General features: G+C 37.1%; 1 protein-coding gene across 1 annotated transcript in view; it reads left to right on the top strand.

The window, feature by feature from the left end:
* PDE10A (phosphodiesterase 10A) overlaps positions 1-12157 on the top strand; it is a 68591-nt gene extending 56434 nt beyond the window's left edge. Inside the window, exons 19-21 of the mRNA XM_010012751.1 lie at positions 2123-2203; positions 5600-5688; positions 11416-12157. Of these exons, the coding sequence (XP_010011053.1) occupies positions 2123-2203; positions 5600-5688; positions 11416-11533 (288 nt within the window). The 3' untranslated portion in view covers positions 11534-12157. The remainder of the gene's footprint in view (positions 1-2122; positions 2204-5599; positions 5689-11415) is intronic.
* The last annotated feature ends 5416 nt before the right edge of the window (positions 12158-17573 follow it).

Here is a 17573-nt window from a genome sequence, read left to right as displayed (position 1 = left end):
ATGTTCCATCGAAACGTAATACTTTTTTACTGCAAGGGTGGGTGGCACAGATTACCCAGAGAGGTTGTGGAGTCTCCCATCATTGGAGATACTTAAAACCTGACTGGACACAGCCCTGGATCACCTGTTTTAGTTGATCCTTCTGGGAAAGGTGTGTGGGATGGATTGGATGATCTCAAGGGGTCCCTTCCAGCCCAAACCATTATGTGATTCTGTGATACCTTTTACTTCCAAAGTGAAATGGTGAACGTAAGTTTGAACTTTGTTCAGTTCTGGCATAATCAGGCAGAGGCTGAACAGCTTCCTCAAAGTTCTGGCTTCAAGTGCTTCTCAGGCACTTGATACTATGTTAATCAGTGAGCTTAAAGTCATACAGTGCTAAATGGTTTAGTGTTGAGGTTCTTACCATTGAAACAATGGTAGCTGCAGACAGTATTGGACCAATCAATTGCAGTACTTCACGTAAATGGAAAAAAAAAAAAATTACTGGGTGCACATAAAACCAGAATTTGCCTATGTTTCTAAATACCAATCAACTGAATTTCTCTGCTTGGAGTTGTTCCAGGCATCCTTTTTTATCAGCTGAGGAACGAGGCCTTTCCTGTTGTTTCTTGCAATGGTAAAATGTGTGACAGACTAGATTCAGTGATTCTAGCCTCTCTAACTAGGTGAAAGAAATATGTGATGTGAGAGAATAGTACAGATACCAATTCAAAAATGGCATCCGGATTACATCTCTTGTTGGTTAATTGAGGAGGATCATAGTTACAGGTGATGTTGAGGCAAGTATACAAGAGTAAATTGACTTCCAAAAGCCTCCGTATTTTCTACACTCAGGGTAGCTGTAAGGCAGTCAAACAGAAAGACGCTTTGCTTTGACCAGAATCAATTTATTATATTGTAAACTTCTCTTTCAGTAGAGGAGCCAGAATTCTACCTTGGAAGAGCATGTTGGCACTTGAAGCGTGGCCTGATAAAAATCTTATGAGAAAGATGTATTAAGCTGTCTTCCAGAGATGCCTTCACTAACTGTAGCAGAAACAGAGAACGTGGATTTAGGGAACATCCCAAGCTTTCAGATAGCTAAACCTCTGTAATCTGAATCTCACATTAAAGGACACAGATAAGCAAATACTGTATAAGCAGTTATCCTGTATAAACTTTCTCCCTAACTAAGCCTCATTACCCAATAACCAAAACCCACCATGCAACCCCAGTACATAAGGTCAGCAGTTTGAAGATCACATTGACTTTGGAATCTCAGATATGAGCAGTATGCAAAAGCAACCATGGCTATGACTGTAGTTGCCTTGATAACCTCAAGATCAAACATCAGTGTTGTTCTGGCGATGCCGTTGAGGCATAAGACTTGGAAAACTTCTAATTGTTAAAGAAAGTAGCCAGCTACTTACAGATTTTTAAGAAGTAATTGTGTGCAGACCCAGCATAGTGTTCAGAAATGTGTTGTAGCTGCTCTGCTGGTGATGGGTGAAACATAAGGAGACACTTCTCTCCTGTTCATTACAGGTATCTTGTCTTTGGATATACTGTGTCTTTCCCAGTATTCCTTTTATAAATGTAGAGGGATAATGTACTTAAAGAAAAGAAGGCATTTTGACAGGCAGCTTCTTCAAAGCAGCATGGTCAGAAAGGCTGGTTTGTTGACAAAGAGGGCATACTGTAAATTTCTCTGTTTTAATCAGCTTTTCCTTGGATGGGTGAGTTGTGTTCTACTGGTCATTGTATTATAATGCTTTAAGCAACTGATGTTTTGAAAGATGAGACTAGCTGTGAATAGGACAGAACAGAATAGAATGAACTGATTTCTTTGATTTTATTCTTCCAGTTGCTTTTTATTATGGAGACGCTCTTGGAAACAAAATATGTGTACATTGACTTAAAATCTTCATTTTCAGAATCTGCTAATTACATTATTGTTTAGGTGAATGTATAAAATGAGCCCCTCCTTAGGCAGTTTTCTGACATTGCCTTAGACTGGTACCATGCATTATTTTAAATTCTGGATTTTTAGAGTGACATACAATAGACAATGGAAATTAATTCAGATCTCAGTAGTTTTGACTTTCATTTTGCTAATCTCTTTCTCTCTGCTTTTCTCCAGGGTGATGAAATGAAGAAAACGGGTATTCAACCTATTCCTATGATGGACAGAGACAAGAAAGATGAAGTCCCTCAGGGTCAGGTAGGAACTCTCTCAGTAAAATGATACGTGTTTGTAGTGTTAATAAAACATTTATGGAAAAAACATATATTGGTGAATATTGGAAAGAAATAACATATTTGATGATAGGTTATGTGGGCTGCTGAATTCTGTGTGCCCAACAAGGTTGAGTTTTTTAAGCAGCAGTGGAAAACTTGTTTTCAAATGTTTACATAAATGACAATGTGCTTTTTGCTATTGTCACTTGTTCCATTCTTTGTACTTCTAACTCTAGCTAAAACCACAATCACTTACGACTTTGAGAAGTGTCAGGAACACGTTTTCAACTTAGTAAGCGGTTGCTTCAGCCCTTAGCCTGAGAGGTTTTGCTATTTTATCCTGAATGCAAAATTAACTTTGTCACCTGTTCCTGGTTGAAATATTGAGGTTCAGATTTCAAAAGAATAATGTGGAGAGTTTCTTGAGGATAAGCAATAAAGGGTGTATTACTAAGAGCCTCGATTGTCTGTTTTTCAAAATCTTTGGATACTGATGTTCCTGTGCAGAAATAGTAGAATCAGCTAGGTTGGAAAAGACCTTTAAGATCATCAAGTCCAACCTTTACCCCAGCATGACTGCTTTTTTTATGTTTTCTCTAGGGAAAATTTGCATTTTGTAAACATAAATTTGAGGAGAAAAAAGGGTCTTTAACTTTTTGTAGTAAATGAAAAAGGTAGCTTGTCCTTTGATTATCTGAGCAGAGAAAAAGAAATCTAATTTGTCCATTGCCCATTCATATCCATATATATGTATAAGTTTGTTTTTTTATTTTAGAGACTTCTGATGCTTTGTCAGTAGTTAGCACTCACGAAACAATACTGTTTAAAATAGAAATTGCAAAGTGTCACAGAATCACTGTAGATTAATTGCTTGGTAAGTTATTCCACAGCAAGACTACAGAAATTTTTATATTCTGAAACTTTACTTCATATGCTCTACCATATTTTAGCATAAAAACTGCTAACCTTATTATAGTAAGGAATTTGCAGTTTGTATAAGCCTAAAAAGAGAAGAAACATTTTTCTCCATTTGATTTATTTTTCCACACACTATATTAGTTACATTTGAATTTTTTGAAAAGTACAAAATGTTATAATATATAGTAACCTTAGCATTTGTAAAAGAATTGTTAATGGGGTGAAAGTACAGATCTAGGACATAAGATTATTTTTTTTTCCTCTTTAAAACACGGTAACTATTGTTCCAGGTACTGTCTTCATCAGTTTCTATTTTACTTTGTGCTCTATTTCATGATCCTTAATAGTATAACAGTAAAATATTAAGGAAAATAGGATGTTAAAAGCGAACTTCAGTAGTATAGTTGTAGCTGCTGTATCTTACAACAACATTATGGGAAAATGTGAGATTGAGACATCTATAATTCTGTGAAAGTAACCATTCCTGTGTTTATGTAGAGACTGAAGAATTTAATAAAGCATTATCATCCATTTCCTTGGGCTCTAACAAAAATGATTAATGAGTATTTTTGTGAAACAATTAATTTCAGAAGGAAAAGATGTTTTCCTCGTTCCTCTTGCTTATGCATCTTTAGGATAAGCGTACATTGCCTTTTTTGCAGTGACTTCAATAGTTTGCTCATACCTGAGTGAACTCTAGGCTTTCTGTCTAGCCACATCAACGTAAAGATCAAGATGGAATAATTTATTCAGATAATCCAAACCTTTTACAAAAGTCATCTGTGTGAGTTTGCTCTGGTCAAAAACGGAAACTCTTGCAAAGGGATGTTTTTAATTACCTTAGCTTTATTCAGAACCTAAATCCATTGAGACTTTTGGGGGTCTTCCTCTGCAGTTGATGTCCATTTTAACTTAAAAGTTTTCAGGACCTTAGAAGACACATTTTATTCTAAGTGCCAGGGTTCCAGAGGGAATGTGGTTTAGAATACACTGCTGATTAACTTAGTTTGGTTTAAATAAAAACAAAACAAAACACACAAGAAAAAAACACATAGGGAGAGAACAATGCACTATGTGAAACAGGAAACTTTTTGTTGATGAGCAGACATCATAGCTGTGTGCAGCCTTGCCTTCACACCAGCTGCAGCTTCTTTCTATTGGCTACGTCATAATTACTTCAGGCTATTGGGTTCTTAGTCAGAAAATATATCTTCTTTTTTAAAGTATAGAATGGACTTGGTTACATAGCAGTATGGGAGGAACTTCTGTATTCAGGGTGATGAGGACAAGAGTTGCTCTTCAATTTCTGAAAAAGAGACTTCTTATCAAATGCTTTAGTCACAGTACACTACGTGATATTTCACTAAAAAGCATTTAAAAACTCTGCCCAAAGAAAGGGATCATACTGCACTACTGTAACTATCATAAGAATCTGGGATAAGTAAGTGATGTTGTAATGGATTTGTATTTGATCTGTCATCTTTGCTAATACCTAAGTAGCATTTTCTAAAAATTGCCTCGTGTCATGACAAATCAGCTATGACATGGTAGCTGTCATAAGCCCCTAAGCCTGTATGAATCAGATTTAATTAAAAAGGTGCTCATTTGATGTTATCTAAATAGATTTATTTGATAATGGTAAAAATATATCACTGAACCGCATACATGAAAAGAAATTGCAAACCAATTACTGGTCACAGCTCATACCATTTAGAAACTTTCCAACAGTGGAAAGCCCCTCGCATCTCAAGTAAATTGTGCTATCGAATACATACTGTGGAGAACATCAGAGTAATCCAGAATCTGACCATAATTGGGTAATGCCACATAACTTTTCTTAAAAATAAAAAGTCATCACAAGAGTAATGTTGGTGCAAATGGCAGAGCCATTTCTGCCTATTTCCTACCACTTCTGACACCAAAAAGCTGGACTGGTCCTGAGCACATTAATTGATTCAATCAAATATTAAAAGATCCCGTAGAAAATCTGTTCCGAAGCAGCCATATTAATCGTAGAATCATAGAATGGTTTGGGTTGGAAGGAACCTTAAAGATCATCTGGTTCCAACCCTGCTGCCATCGGCAAGGTCACTTTCCACTAGACCAGGTTGCTCAAAGCCCTGTCCAGCTGGGTTATGTGGACTTGAAATCTTTCCACGCAGCAAAAGCCCCCCTGTACTCCATGATCCCTTGCTCTGCTGTCAGGCCAGCTCCAGAGCTCATCACCTCATTGAGTGATAGAAGTTATAAGAGAGGCATATAAGCAACTTGGAATTGCCAAAGACTTCACTGTTAGTGTTTAATTTTAAAATATGCTGATATTTGGATGCAAAAGTATGAAGTACTAACAGAAGTAGTAATTAAGTAAGTAGTCAACAGCTTTGAGGTATCTGGCTGTTAATTTTCAGTGTCGTAATTTGGCAATATTTAACTATTTTTTTTTCATTGTTGTTTTTCATAGATTGGGTTCTACAATGCAGTAGCTATCCCATGTTACACCACACTTGCACAGATTTTTCCTCCAACCGGGCCACTACTGCGAGCATGCAGGTGAGTAAATGTGCAAGTTTTTGCATAGTGTGTAGCTCAGTTAAAGAAAAAGCAAACATGCTTTGCAAGTTTGACTGAAAATACAGACTTCTAATTTTAGAATTTGCATGCAGATAACAGGGATATGCATCTTGCATTAATGTATGCAGAAACTCAGAGGCAGTTACTACCAGCTGGGATTATCGAATGCAGATCTGTAGACACAGCTGATTAAAATGTGGTTTATGCCGAAAGCATTTAGAGAGAAAGAGGTTCAGTACTTACGTAACCCGTCTAGGCTGGTTCAGTGGAACTTCCCTCTGTGTCCTTTTTACTTCAGTGTGGTTCTCACAACTGAGATTGGCTAGAATTCTGTTTCATTTAAGAAAATGTGGTTTTGGCATGTCAGAACATTTTTACTAAAAAGCAGGAAAAGAAAGAACCCCAGAATATTGAGTAATTGGGAGCATAAGGGTAGTACCACTGTCATGTGAGAGAGACAAGCATAACTTTGTCCTATCAGTCAGCTGGGATGTAGCTTGAAGCCTTCTGGAAGAGAAGCAGGGGTCCTTAGCCATTTGGCTGCTTCTACCTTGAATGATGGCAGATCTCTTAGTATGTTGTTCTGTCCAATGATTATACCCTGGACTTTGGCAATCTTCCCTGACAAAACTTCTGTTGAAACCAGCATGGTTCATGAAAATGTTCCACTTTCAGGTTAATCAGTATCCTCTAAAGAAAAACAGTTGGTTCATGAAATGCCAGCAAACTTTAGTCACATCCAGGGAAGAGGCCTGTTTGTCTGTGCTCTTACTAGCACCTCTCTCACAATACTTCCCTTCCCCAAAATTTTTTTTTTTTTTTTTTTTTTTTTTTTTTTTAATTTTCTCTTGTGGTGCTTATATTCTAGCTTGCATTGATTTTTTTCTTTGTCCTGTATGGCAAATCTGCCTGCTCTGTCACTTCCCTGATATTGTGGACTAAATGATCTCTCTGAAATAACAGGATACCCACTATATATAAAATTCTGTGAAGTAAGTTAAACATAGTGATTAGCAAAATAATTTCATTTGCACCCGAACATTGTTTCACATAGCTGTGAGAAGAATATGTAGGTCTGTATCAATGAGACAGAGGACTATCTTATGATAAACGGTATCTAGGAGCCATCTGTAATAGTCAGCTCCCTCTAAGGTCCCACTGCAGGGCATGGCTGTGCACTCCTTACATGGATATGGAGGGAATAATCATTAGGATTAGAGGCTATACGTCTATAGTTACTACATTAATGGGACTACAGCTGGAACCTCGTGTAGCATCTGTGCATTAAGAAGAGTAGACAACACCACTAGCAAATAAGAGAAGATTAAGAAAGAGCTTAAAGAATGTTTTGAGATTGTAGTAGTGAGAGACTAAAAAAAACCTGACATAATGTATTTAGTTTATCCAAGAGAATAACTTCATCAAAATCTGTGACTGTCTGCACAGTATATTTTCTGATTAGACAAAGCTTATTAATTCAGCAGGTAGAGACTACTTGAAGCCCAAAGGTTCAAACAAGGAATATGGCTAATGTTTTTTTTTGTTTGCTTGTTTTTTTAGCATTTGGAATAATGTCAGTTGAAAATCTTAAAGCAAGGCTAGGCACACTTTTTAAAAGAGAGATGTTAAAAGGATACAGGTCTGAGGAACAGTCACTGTGATAAAATTGCCAAGGACTACCTTTTCTGTGTAGTCAGGCTAAGTAATCCCTATAATATTGTCTTTTGTCATTAGAAGCTATGAAAGTAATAATGTCTGGTAAATAATGGGCAGTCATTTGTTACCCTAAACTGAATAATGTAGAAGTATTCATAAGTGTGTATCATAGTTGGTTCCATCAGTTACAATATAGCATTAAACTCTTCTCTAGTTTCAAAATGCCATGGAGTTTGTTACTGTCATAATGGTCTCGGTAGCCAAATCCTGTTTTGGAATTCAGGATTACAGTACAGAGTAAGAATGTGTACTCCGTGAGCCATGTTGACCTAATATATACATGTTGATAGTTTGATTATATAGATAATTGAATAATGTGTACTCTGACAAATAAAAAGAGTTGATTTCGGTGTGCAATCAGAGAACATGAAGTAAACTACAAAACTGCTTGTAATGCTTTCAGTCTTTACAAGGTTGTGAGTCATGCAAATGCTTTATTCAGAGGTAGTCCAAGGTCTTGGAAGTTTTCTAACTTTTTTCTGTTTGTAGTCATTGCTTGAAGGCTTGTTGCTTCAGCAGTATTGATGCTGGAAGCTAAACGGTTGGTTATTCAATCATGGAACTGGAACACAGATTGTGCTTTGTGTAAACGTGTTTTCAGTCAGAAGGAGTTTTATACTTCTGTCATGGCCTAAACAGGATCAACTATAACACCTACCATTAAAAAAGCAGTAATGCTTATCACAAGTTATTTGTCTCTACTCAAGCTGACAAATATTGTCAAACTGCTTTATACGCGTGAAAATTTTCATTTCTTTTGTATTATTTGTCAACATCAGGGTGTACTTTCTCTGCCCAAATCAGTATCTACATGCTTTTAACATGAAAATGTCTTGCAGAGTCTGTATGATTAATAAGCTTAGCGCTGGATGTCAGGAAAATTCTGTTACTAGCACAATCAAATGGGAGGTCTTTAAAATGGATTTGTATTACTGTAGAACCATTTTCGTAAACCTGCCAGTACCTTTGGTCAGACATTAGCATTGTTATTCCACTTAATGGGAACTGAGGCTTAGAGAGGCTAGATTGAGTGCTTAAGACTGCATAGCATCTTTTCCCAGGACCGGGGTTCTGGGAAGACCCATATCTTTTGATTTCTTGCCACATGGATATCCAAATGAGGCATATTTGCAAAAGTGGCTCATTATACTTGATGGTCCATCTTTCAGTATACTCAGATTAGGAGATATAAAGGTGAATGGTAGAGTATCAAGCACCCACACACATATGGGTTCTAGATGAAAGGTTCTTCATAATTCTGAAGATGAAGTATGAACATCTTTCCGAAAGTGGGTTTCTCTGCAAAAGGTGTGAAGCCTGAAGTAAAAACAATCAGACTCCTGGCAGAGACTATATGGCCTTTTTGAGTTTTAGACATTGTTTGTTGTTTGGTATTCCAGTTATAGTTATAATACTTGTGAAGCTATGCTGGCACAGTCTTCAGACTGGGCACAGCTCTGTACAGACACAGCTCCTCACCTTACTCTTGTGCATTCCTTAATTTAGATTGCACTGGGGCATAGATGTGTGGATGTGGTTTAAGATCTCTGTAAGACTGAAGGGCTTCCTGAAAATCCACACCCTGGAATCGTCTTCTGAGGAGCAGTTTGATGGTTTTAGCTTAGCCTTGAAATTGCCCTCTGCTGTCTCTTTCAGGGGGTTGAGGAGGAAGTGTTGAGAGTTCAGAGCTGAAGATGCAGAGTAGGAAATCAAGAACACAGAACTAACTTCAACTCCCCATTTACTAAAACGTATGCAGGACTTAGGTAACTCCAGAGTGTTTCAAATAGCTGATTTTTCACTACACCTCTTTTTCCTTTATTTTTTACAAGTATCTGTTATTCAGTGTGATGAGAGGAATACAGCCTCATTCCTGTTAGGTATTGCCTCAGCTGCTGACAGAACTGATTTGGTATCACCCCTTCACCAGCAGCGCTTGTTCTTGGAACACCATATTTAAGCTTCCCTGGAAGTGTTAAAGAAAAAGTGTAGATGAGGCACCATGAGTGACACCGTTTATTGGTGGCCTTGGCAGTCCTGGTGTAAAGGTTGGGCTCAATGATCTTAAAGGTCTTTTCCAACCTAGTTGATTCTGTGATTCTAAACATCCTCAAGTTGTTTGGGATGTAGACACCAGCTGCAAATAATAGCAGCAAAAGCAGCCAAGGCAGCATGTCAGCATCAAGATTTTTATTTTGAGAGCCTCTGGGCATTTATTCAAGACACTAGGAGCCAGGGTTTCAGAGGGAACACAAAGGCAAATGACTCATATTATCTACAGCTTTAAAGCAAACCAACCACAAAACAACAAAGTACCAGTCCAGTATTTTCCTGAGGTAAGGTAGTGGCTAAGAATATAGGTGGTTTCCCTATCTGTTAATTTATTCCACATTTTTAAATACTTTCTTGTCATTCTGTGTAGATCAAAACTACCAGCCACCTGTGTTACAGTGTTGAGTAAGTCCTGTGTTTTGTAGCCCATGTACTCAGGTTTACTAAAGTGGCAAGTCTGTGATAGTATATTTATTTTGAGGGTGAGGTAAAGTGATTGATTTTTTTTTCCCCTTTATTTCACACCACATAATTTTAAATAATTTTCCATGTGCTTTCAGGTCTCTCAATCCTTGCTGAAATTGATATAATTTTAAAATATTTTGGCTGCAATTCTCATCATTACTTTCTCAGTTTCAGGAAAGGGACCTAGAAATAGTACCAGTTCAGTGTTTCTGATCTTAGTGCCTGATGGTATGAGTTGAGATTCAGTACCATATTAACACTGTCTTCATGACTTCCAGTTGCCTGGAGCGCTGGCAGAGCACGTTTCCATCTGCCTGCAGAAAATCATGTAGGTGTTCCCCTAGATGGCACCAGCTTTCTTCGGTAGACTCCATCGAATGCTGCCTTCCCCCATCCCCAGAAATGCAACATTTTCTCTTCTTACCTGTTCACTGTGCTTTCAGCTCATTATCCGCTGTTTTATCAACTGTTTCAGCAAAGCTGTGACATAAAAGTCAGAAGAGCTCTGCCACATAAATTCCTATGAAATACGTTAATATGACACATATGATAATAAGATTTTAGTACTTTTACCATCCTGTTTGTTTACTGAAGACATCTAAAAACTGTTGTTTTAGTAAATAAGTATCTGATAGTATGAAGTGGAAACAGTTGAGCTTACTCTCTTTTTCTCTGTACTTGAAGACTGAATGCTAGGTTTGGCCATAGCTTGCAAGTATGGTCTGCTAAGCAGGCAAGGTTATGGGTCTGAACTCCCTTCAGATCATTAGAATATTACCAGTTAATTTTCTTATCATTTTATGGCTTGTAAACCAAAAATTAGACTTAGGGGTTGGTCAGGCTGTGAGAAACTAAAACTTGTGTCTTGAGGTAAGGGTACTCTTTAAATGTATCATCACCACATTAGTAATTGAAAGTTGATACTATGATGTTGGCATGCAGTATCTTGTACACTGTCAGGCTGCCCATGTGTGGGAGTTTCAGAAGGCTTAATGCACTTCTGTGGTTTCCAGTGAAGGAAGTTTCCTGGCAAAAGTCCTGGTCTCTGGTGGTTTTGAAAAGGGCTGAAGTATGCTGTGGTAAAATCCTGGAAGGCTGCTTGTCTCCAGACTGCTGCTTTAGAGTCCCTGCAAGCACATCCTTCTTCGGTCACAGCTCCGGCCATGAGGGATGGATAGAAATTTGTAGTGGAAGCAGGTGCTAGCCTCCAGCTCCAGAGCTTGTTCTGGGGAATGCATGACATTGGCTTGTCTATAGTCAACATGTGTAAAAGCCACACAGAATTACAAAACAGGATAACTGAAGGTGAAGGATGAAATAATGTTAAGACAGTAAAAGCTTGATGACATACAGATACTTGCATATAGCACAAAGCTACATCTTACAGTATAGTACAGCAGACAGTATGGTTAGGAAAAAAATCCCAGTAAAGCTATGAACAGTGCTTTACCTCTGACTTTTTTGCATCTCCAGGGACAATCTCAACCAATGGGAGAAAGTAACAAGAGGTGAGGAAGCCTTTATATGGATTCCTTCCCAGTCCCTTCCTCCTGGGACCTCAGATTCACTTCCTGTGAAGATTGATGACTGAACAGCAGCAACAAATAGCTTTAACCTGAAAAAACGTCCCTTCTTGTTTTGGGGATTGCTTTTTGGTTTGTTTCATTTTTATTTGGGGGGAAAAAAAAAAAGAGAAAAAGGAAAAAGAAAAGCTACAAAATGTTAACTAAGAAGCAGATCTGCCTAGGAAGGTAACACTCATGGAGTTACCTCAGCTAAATGACTCTGGCAGCCAACCTCCTGACCTACACCAGTGACACAGCGTGAACAGAGAGAAAACGACAACCCAGAAGTTTTGGAGTCAGCTATCAAAAGAGAACTTACAACTTGTGAATATAAAAGACTGGCCTTATCTCATGGGCTACATTGCTGAGGCCTTAATTTAAAACTGATGGGGGGAGGGAGGGGTAGGGAAATCTTAGGGGGTACTTCTAAATTGTATCTTTCTAGTAAGGGTTTCAATGGTACTTTTATTATACTGTACTGTGGCTGGCTTTAACACCAGTGTCACTTGGGAGTTCTTGGCTATAAATAGAACAATATACCCATTGCTATTGTGAATGTTTATGTGTGATCTACTTGTAATCAGTTTGAACTCCAGCAGAATCCTTGGAGACTATAATTCATGCTTAGGTTACAGTGAATTCTCTTGCTGCAAACTAAAGGAAAACCAACATTCAGGTTAACGTTTTAAAGTACTTCATTAAGCATCAAGCATCATAATGCAAATTGTCTGTCACTCACAAGACAAACGTTGAAAGAACTGGCGATGGTGCTTTGTCCTTCAGAATGATTTGTAAACCTAAACAACTCCTTTCTTAAAACACTGGAAGTACTGGATGTGAGAGTTTCAGGGTGGAGGTTTTGTATCCATAGTGACAGAAGCATCAGATTAAAATTTAAATGTGACAGCAAAGATTTCCTTGCCTAGCTCACAATTAAGTAAAGTCATCATCTTTATTTCTACCGCTGAGTTGTATTTGAAAAGGTATTAGAGACATACCTGAAGTATGCTATCTGCTGGGAGCAAAAGCCTTGTCAGAAAAGTCAGGTCTGATGAGAGAGGTTGTGGTACCATCACAATAAATCAAAACCTGTTTTTGTATTGACTAGCTTTTGTGTTGCACAGCAACACTGTATGTCTTCTACTGCTCTTTTCCCCCATCCGGAGATGAGTGAAATTAGGAAATGTCTCTATTTGTCTATTTGCTTTTTTCCCCTAGTTCAGCAAAATTTCCAGGCTTAGAATTGCTTTTCTTAGTGGAAGAATAGCTGACTGAAGAAAAGTACTCTAAAATAGCGTGTTTACAGTTCTGTGCTGATGTAGGCTTCAGCCTTACAAACTTCTGCACAGACTTTAAGACCTTACATTTAATGCCACTCTTTTCAATTTAGTGCAATTGTACAGAGTATGTTTCAACAACACTTAATTTGCCTTCATCTTTTCCTTAAAAATAATGAGAAAAAAATTTCTTTGTATTGATCCACACGGTAGGTGAAAACACAGTCTTTGCATACCTTTCACATACAGCCTATACTATACGCTTTTTTCACAGAAAATACACTCTTGTTGTGGTTCCGTGAGAACATGGCCATTTGTGTAACTGCAACAAATAGTAGTGGTTTTAAAGAAAGAAAAAAGTTCATTTTTCCATCTTGTGTCTGTTGAGCTGTATTGCTCTAAGCATGCCATCTTATGGGTTTCATGTAAATGACTTGGACTCTTGAGTTTTGCCTTCTGTTATGGTCGAGCACATACCAGTATCTGTACATGTGTGCAGTATGTGATAAATAATCACATCATGTATAAATGCACTGAAGCCTTTGCAGTACATAGATATCCTAGAGGTTAAGAATTCAATATGAAGTTATTTTAGTTATATGATACACGTTATCCAGCAGCAGGCCCATAATTTTTTTCCAGTTTGCTTTACCAGTTCTAAGTGTAAGAAATTTATTGTTGACCACAGCAAACTATTTTGGGGAAAAAAACCAAAACAAACCTAAAAATTCAAAAGTGGTGGGAAGCACCAAAGTAGAATGAAAAGTATCTCATGCTGTGTCCTCTGTTTTACTCCTTAGCAGTTCTGTTTTAGCTAAATCATGCAGATGAAACCTTTTATCCACTAAGTACTCAAGGCACAGTTACAGTACCTAATTTACGTGGAAATTATCTGTACCTTTGGTGACTACAGAAATACTCTCTGAAATTCACGTACCCCCAACAACTGAATGGAAACTTTTTCCTTCATGGGTTAAGTATATTTGCTGTTGTTCTCCCTCTTTGAATGCTGATCTTACAAGCATTGCAAAAATATTCCTTGCCACTCTGTGTGTATGGAAAGCTTTTAATTCATCTTTTACTCACTGACAATAAAGATAACTTCACTAGCTCTGTAACCATTCAAAATCTTTGGCAGTACCACATAATATTTTGTTTCCCTGGCAAATTTGTCAAATTGACAGTAAGTTGTTCTATTAATGTTTAAAGTCAATCACATACTGTTTCTAACGTAGAACTATCCAAACCACATAAAGTATATGTTTGCTAGAGTATAATGTCCATTAGAATGAAAAATTGTGACTCCAGAGGTTGTGGTTTAGTTTGTTTTCCTGATTACTCTTTGTTAGCACCTAGACCAAGAAAAATAGCCCCCAAGACTGGATTTTCTCAGCAAAGTTAGTCTGGTTTAGCATTCACAGAGTGCAGATTCAGATGTGTATGGGTTTTTTGTAGAAACAAACTTACACCTACACTTCCAAAGTCAACCCCACCAAATACTAAAATTTTGAAGTTGCATTTGAATTTCATGGCTCAAATCATTGCTCAACATTACATGTTGAGATTTAATTGTTCGAAATTCTGGACTTGAACTCACAAATCGAGTAAGACATCTAGATATGTAAGACATCTGGCTTATTAAGTTAAACTGCCAAAAGCCATTCTTCCTTGCATTTTTATCGTGCTAAAATTGATCTTGCCCAAGATCAATAAAAATGTATAAAAACCTAACAGATCTCTCTTCTCCTAGAGGTGTTAAACTTTATGTTGCCGGAACTGCTTTATTTTTGTTATTAATTTCAATTGCTTTTCCCTTTTAAGACCCATAAAAGGACTGTTTGAAGCCACTAGTGTATTTCTAGTGTATTATGAAGTGGTGCCTGAAAGTTACGCACTAAGTGAGAAAAACAGGTGACATAGCATGATACTTGGATGTTGCATATAGTATTACAGCACTGACAGTCCATTGTTATAATTAATTTATTAATTTTGGACAGTCGTGCAACATTCTGCTGTAATGGTTCAACTCATGGCGGTATTTTTTATTTTTTTTAGTAAGTGCCCATTAGACAAATGCAATAGGGGTTTTTTTAGATGGAGTGTGTGATAAAAAAATATTTACATTGGAGGGGACATGCAGTGTGGAATTCATCATTTTATGTGGCACAGACTTTTTTCATGTGTTTAAACTTAGAACGGTGTGATCAGTTTGCTGTGACTGCATTTAGTGTTAAAATTGTAGGGATAGCAAATAGCACTATTGTTAAAAACTAGATAGTTAGATGCTCAAAACAATTATGACCCTCTTGAAATAATGCATTTGCCTCAAACACTGTGATACAGGAACAGTTCTGTGAAGTGGAAGAATTAATTCAATTAATTTATTCATTCTAAACACAGAAAAGGCTTTCTGCACACTACCACAAGAAAGCTCATGTTCAAACTTTAGGTTATGTATCCCAATCTAGCAAAGGCACATCATAACTCTTGTTTTGCTTTCTGACCAAAAACTGTGCTCGATTGTAATACGGGTGTATACTCTGTCAAAAACCCTAAAATAATGAACTGCTTTCTAGGGTAGATCAAACTGATTTGTAGAGTAGTTTCATATATATATTCAAAATTCAGGTTGGGCTGTTATGTGAAGAAGAAAGAACTTCAAGGTAACAACATTCAACTTTACTACATTTAGTGAGCTGAGAAATTTGTTTTATATATATATATATTTACACACACATATATATATATATGATACATATAAACTATCTTTGTAAAAAAAAAATATGCAAGTGCAATAATTTAAAGAGGTCTTAACTTTGCATTTATAAATTATAAATACTGTACATGGTGTGTAATTTTTTTCATGTATTCATTTGCAGTCTTTGTATTTAAAAAACAAACCTAAACCTTTACTATTACGTTTGTACAATAGAACAGTAAGCATTTATTATGATATAGTTACGTTGTAAATAAATTCACAAACCAAACAGCCAGTACATATGCATATATGGGTGTCCTATTGTGAAGCCTGTTTTTGCTTTTACTGCTGGCTTTAGCACAGCAAGACTACTTCTGTGGATATGTAATTATACATATAAATATATGTATGATACATAAAATATATTTAGAAATGTTCATAATTTTAATGGATATATCTATACATATACTTTGGTGTGAATATTACTGAATACAGAGGTTTTTAATATTATTTTTCATGTTTATTTTGCTATTATTGGGAGTGGAAGTGAGGGATGGGAAGTGTGTGTGTGTATTACGTGTGTTTATATCACAAGTAAACCACAGGAGAAAGGGATTCAAACCATAATGGAGTCCTTAAAAAAGGTAGTGCCTGTAATTGCAATTTACTGCTTATGGTGTGTTTTCCCAACATCATTTAATTTAATTTTTTTTATTACTTATTGCAAGTTCACATTCTCACAGACTGCAAAGGGATCCACTTTGCTGTTTGCCCTCCTGCTGTCAGAGAGCTTACCTTGCGGTTGACAGCTACTTCCACACAGATCCTTGCTTTGCCAATGTGAAATGGCAGGGCAGCTAATGCAGAATCATTTGCTACCTTTTGGAATCATGTTGATCCTGAGATACTGAGTTGTAGAAAAATAATCCTGCACCCAAATCTTTAAGGCTTGCTAGTCCAAAGTGATACAACGCTTTGATAGCTCCCAATATCCTGAAAATACAAGGTAGGTTGAGGGAACTATAAAGCAAAATTCTGAACAACGTATTAGCAGGTATTTATAAAATAGGAGGAAAACAAATGAGGAGAAAAGTGTCAGTGTAATATCTACCTAATATATTGATTTGCTTCAAAGATCTCTCACACTGTTCATGCTCGGTAAACAGGATATTGGCCAGGGTGGCCTTGTGTCTTTATACGACTCTTCATGACCCTTCTGTTCTCAAAGATGTTGAGCCTGGGATAGAGTGCAACCTGGCCTCCAAACTTCCCTGGTTTGCCTCCTCACTGAAGGAATGCAGTATTGCTAGGATGACTTGACCAGAAACAAGTTTCCAGGGCAACTGGTTCCATTTAACTGCTGCATGCAGTTGTCAAATACAGTTATTACAAAATATACCTGCGTCTGTGCTGTTGTGACCAGCCCACCCAGAAAGCTCTATTTGCTGCAAGGGGTGTGCTGCTAGGGCTAACTTTAGTGATGAAATGGAAACTGCACTGACTTCTAATGCATTTTTTAGGATTTATTCATTTCAGTTAAAACTTTCCAAATTATTTTAAGGGACGAGCAATAGAACAGGAATGTTTTGTGAATGCTATTAATTTGGTCCTTTCCACCTGTTTCTGTATTATTGGCAGGGAACTGTAGGCTGAAGTTGATAATGACTCTCTGATCAAGCTTTTAAAATTGATCACAGTCACATACCTTTTTATATTTTTCTGCTTGACATGAAGACTTAGCTCTTGTAGCACACCACAGTGCTTTGCCATTGATGGTCATGCCTAGTCAGTACATTTCCTTAACATTTTTAGCCCTTTGTTATTGAAAAGTGCCACCAGCGACTAAAAAAAATCAACCTCTGAATATATTCCCATTTTTTTGAAGATGAAAAAGGACCTTAACTGAAGCTTATTGAAGTTTGGGAAGGAAAGGAGTTATTTCTCTTGGTTTTGAGGACTTCTGATTTAGGCTTGTTTGAAAGTAGCCAAGTGCTCTGTAAGATCAAGTGCTCATTTGAGTCAGTTGAAAAGGACAGAGACTTCAATGGGTTTCACCTGCTTAACAACTCTTGGAGGTTACCTTATTGTACT

The sequence above is a fragment of the Nestor notabilis genome, unplaced genomic scaffold (assembly GCF_000696875.1).
Source record: "Nestor notabilis isolate BGI_N333 unplaced genomic scaffold, ASM69687v1 scaffold19964, whole genome shotgun sequence".
Classification (NCBI taxonomy): domain Eukaryota; kingdom Metazoa; phylum Chordata; class Aves; order Psittaciformes; family Psittacidae; genus Nestor; species Nestor notabilis.
This window is presented reverse-complemented; position numbering and strand designations above follow the sequence as displayed.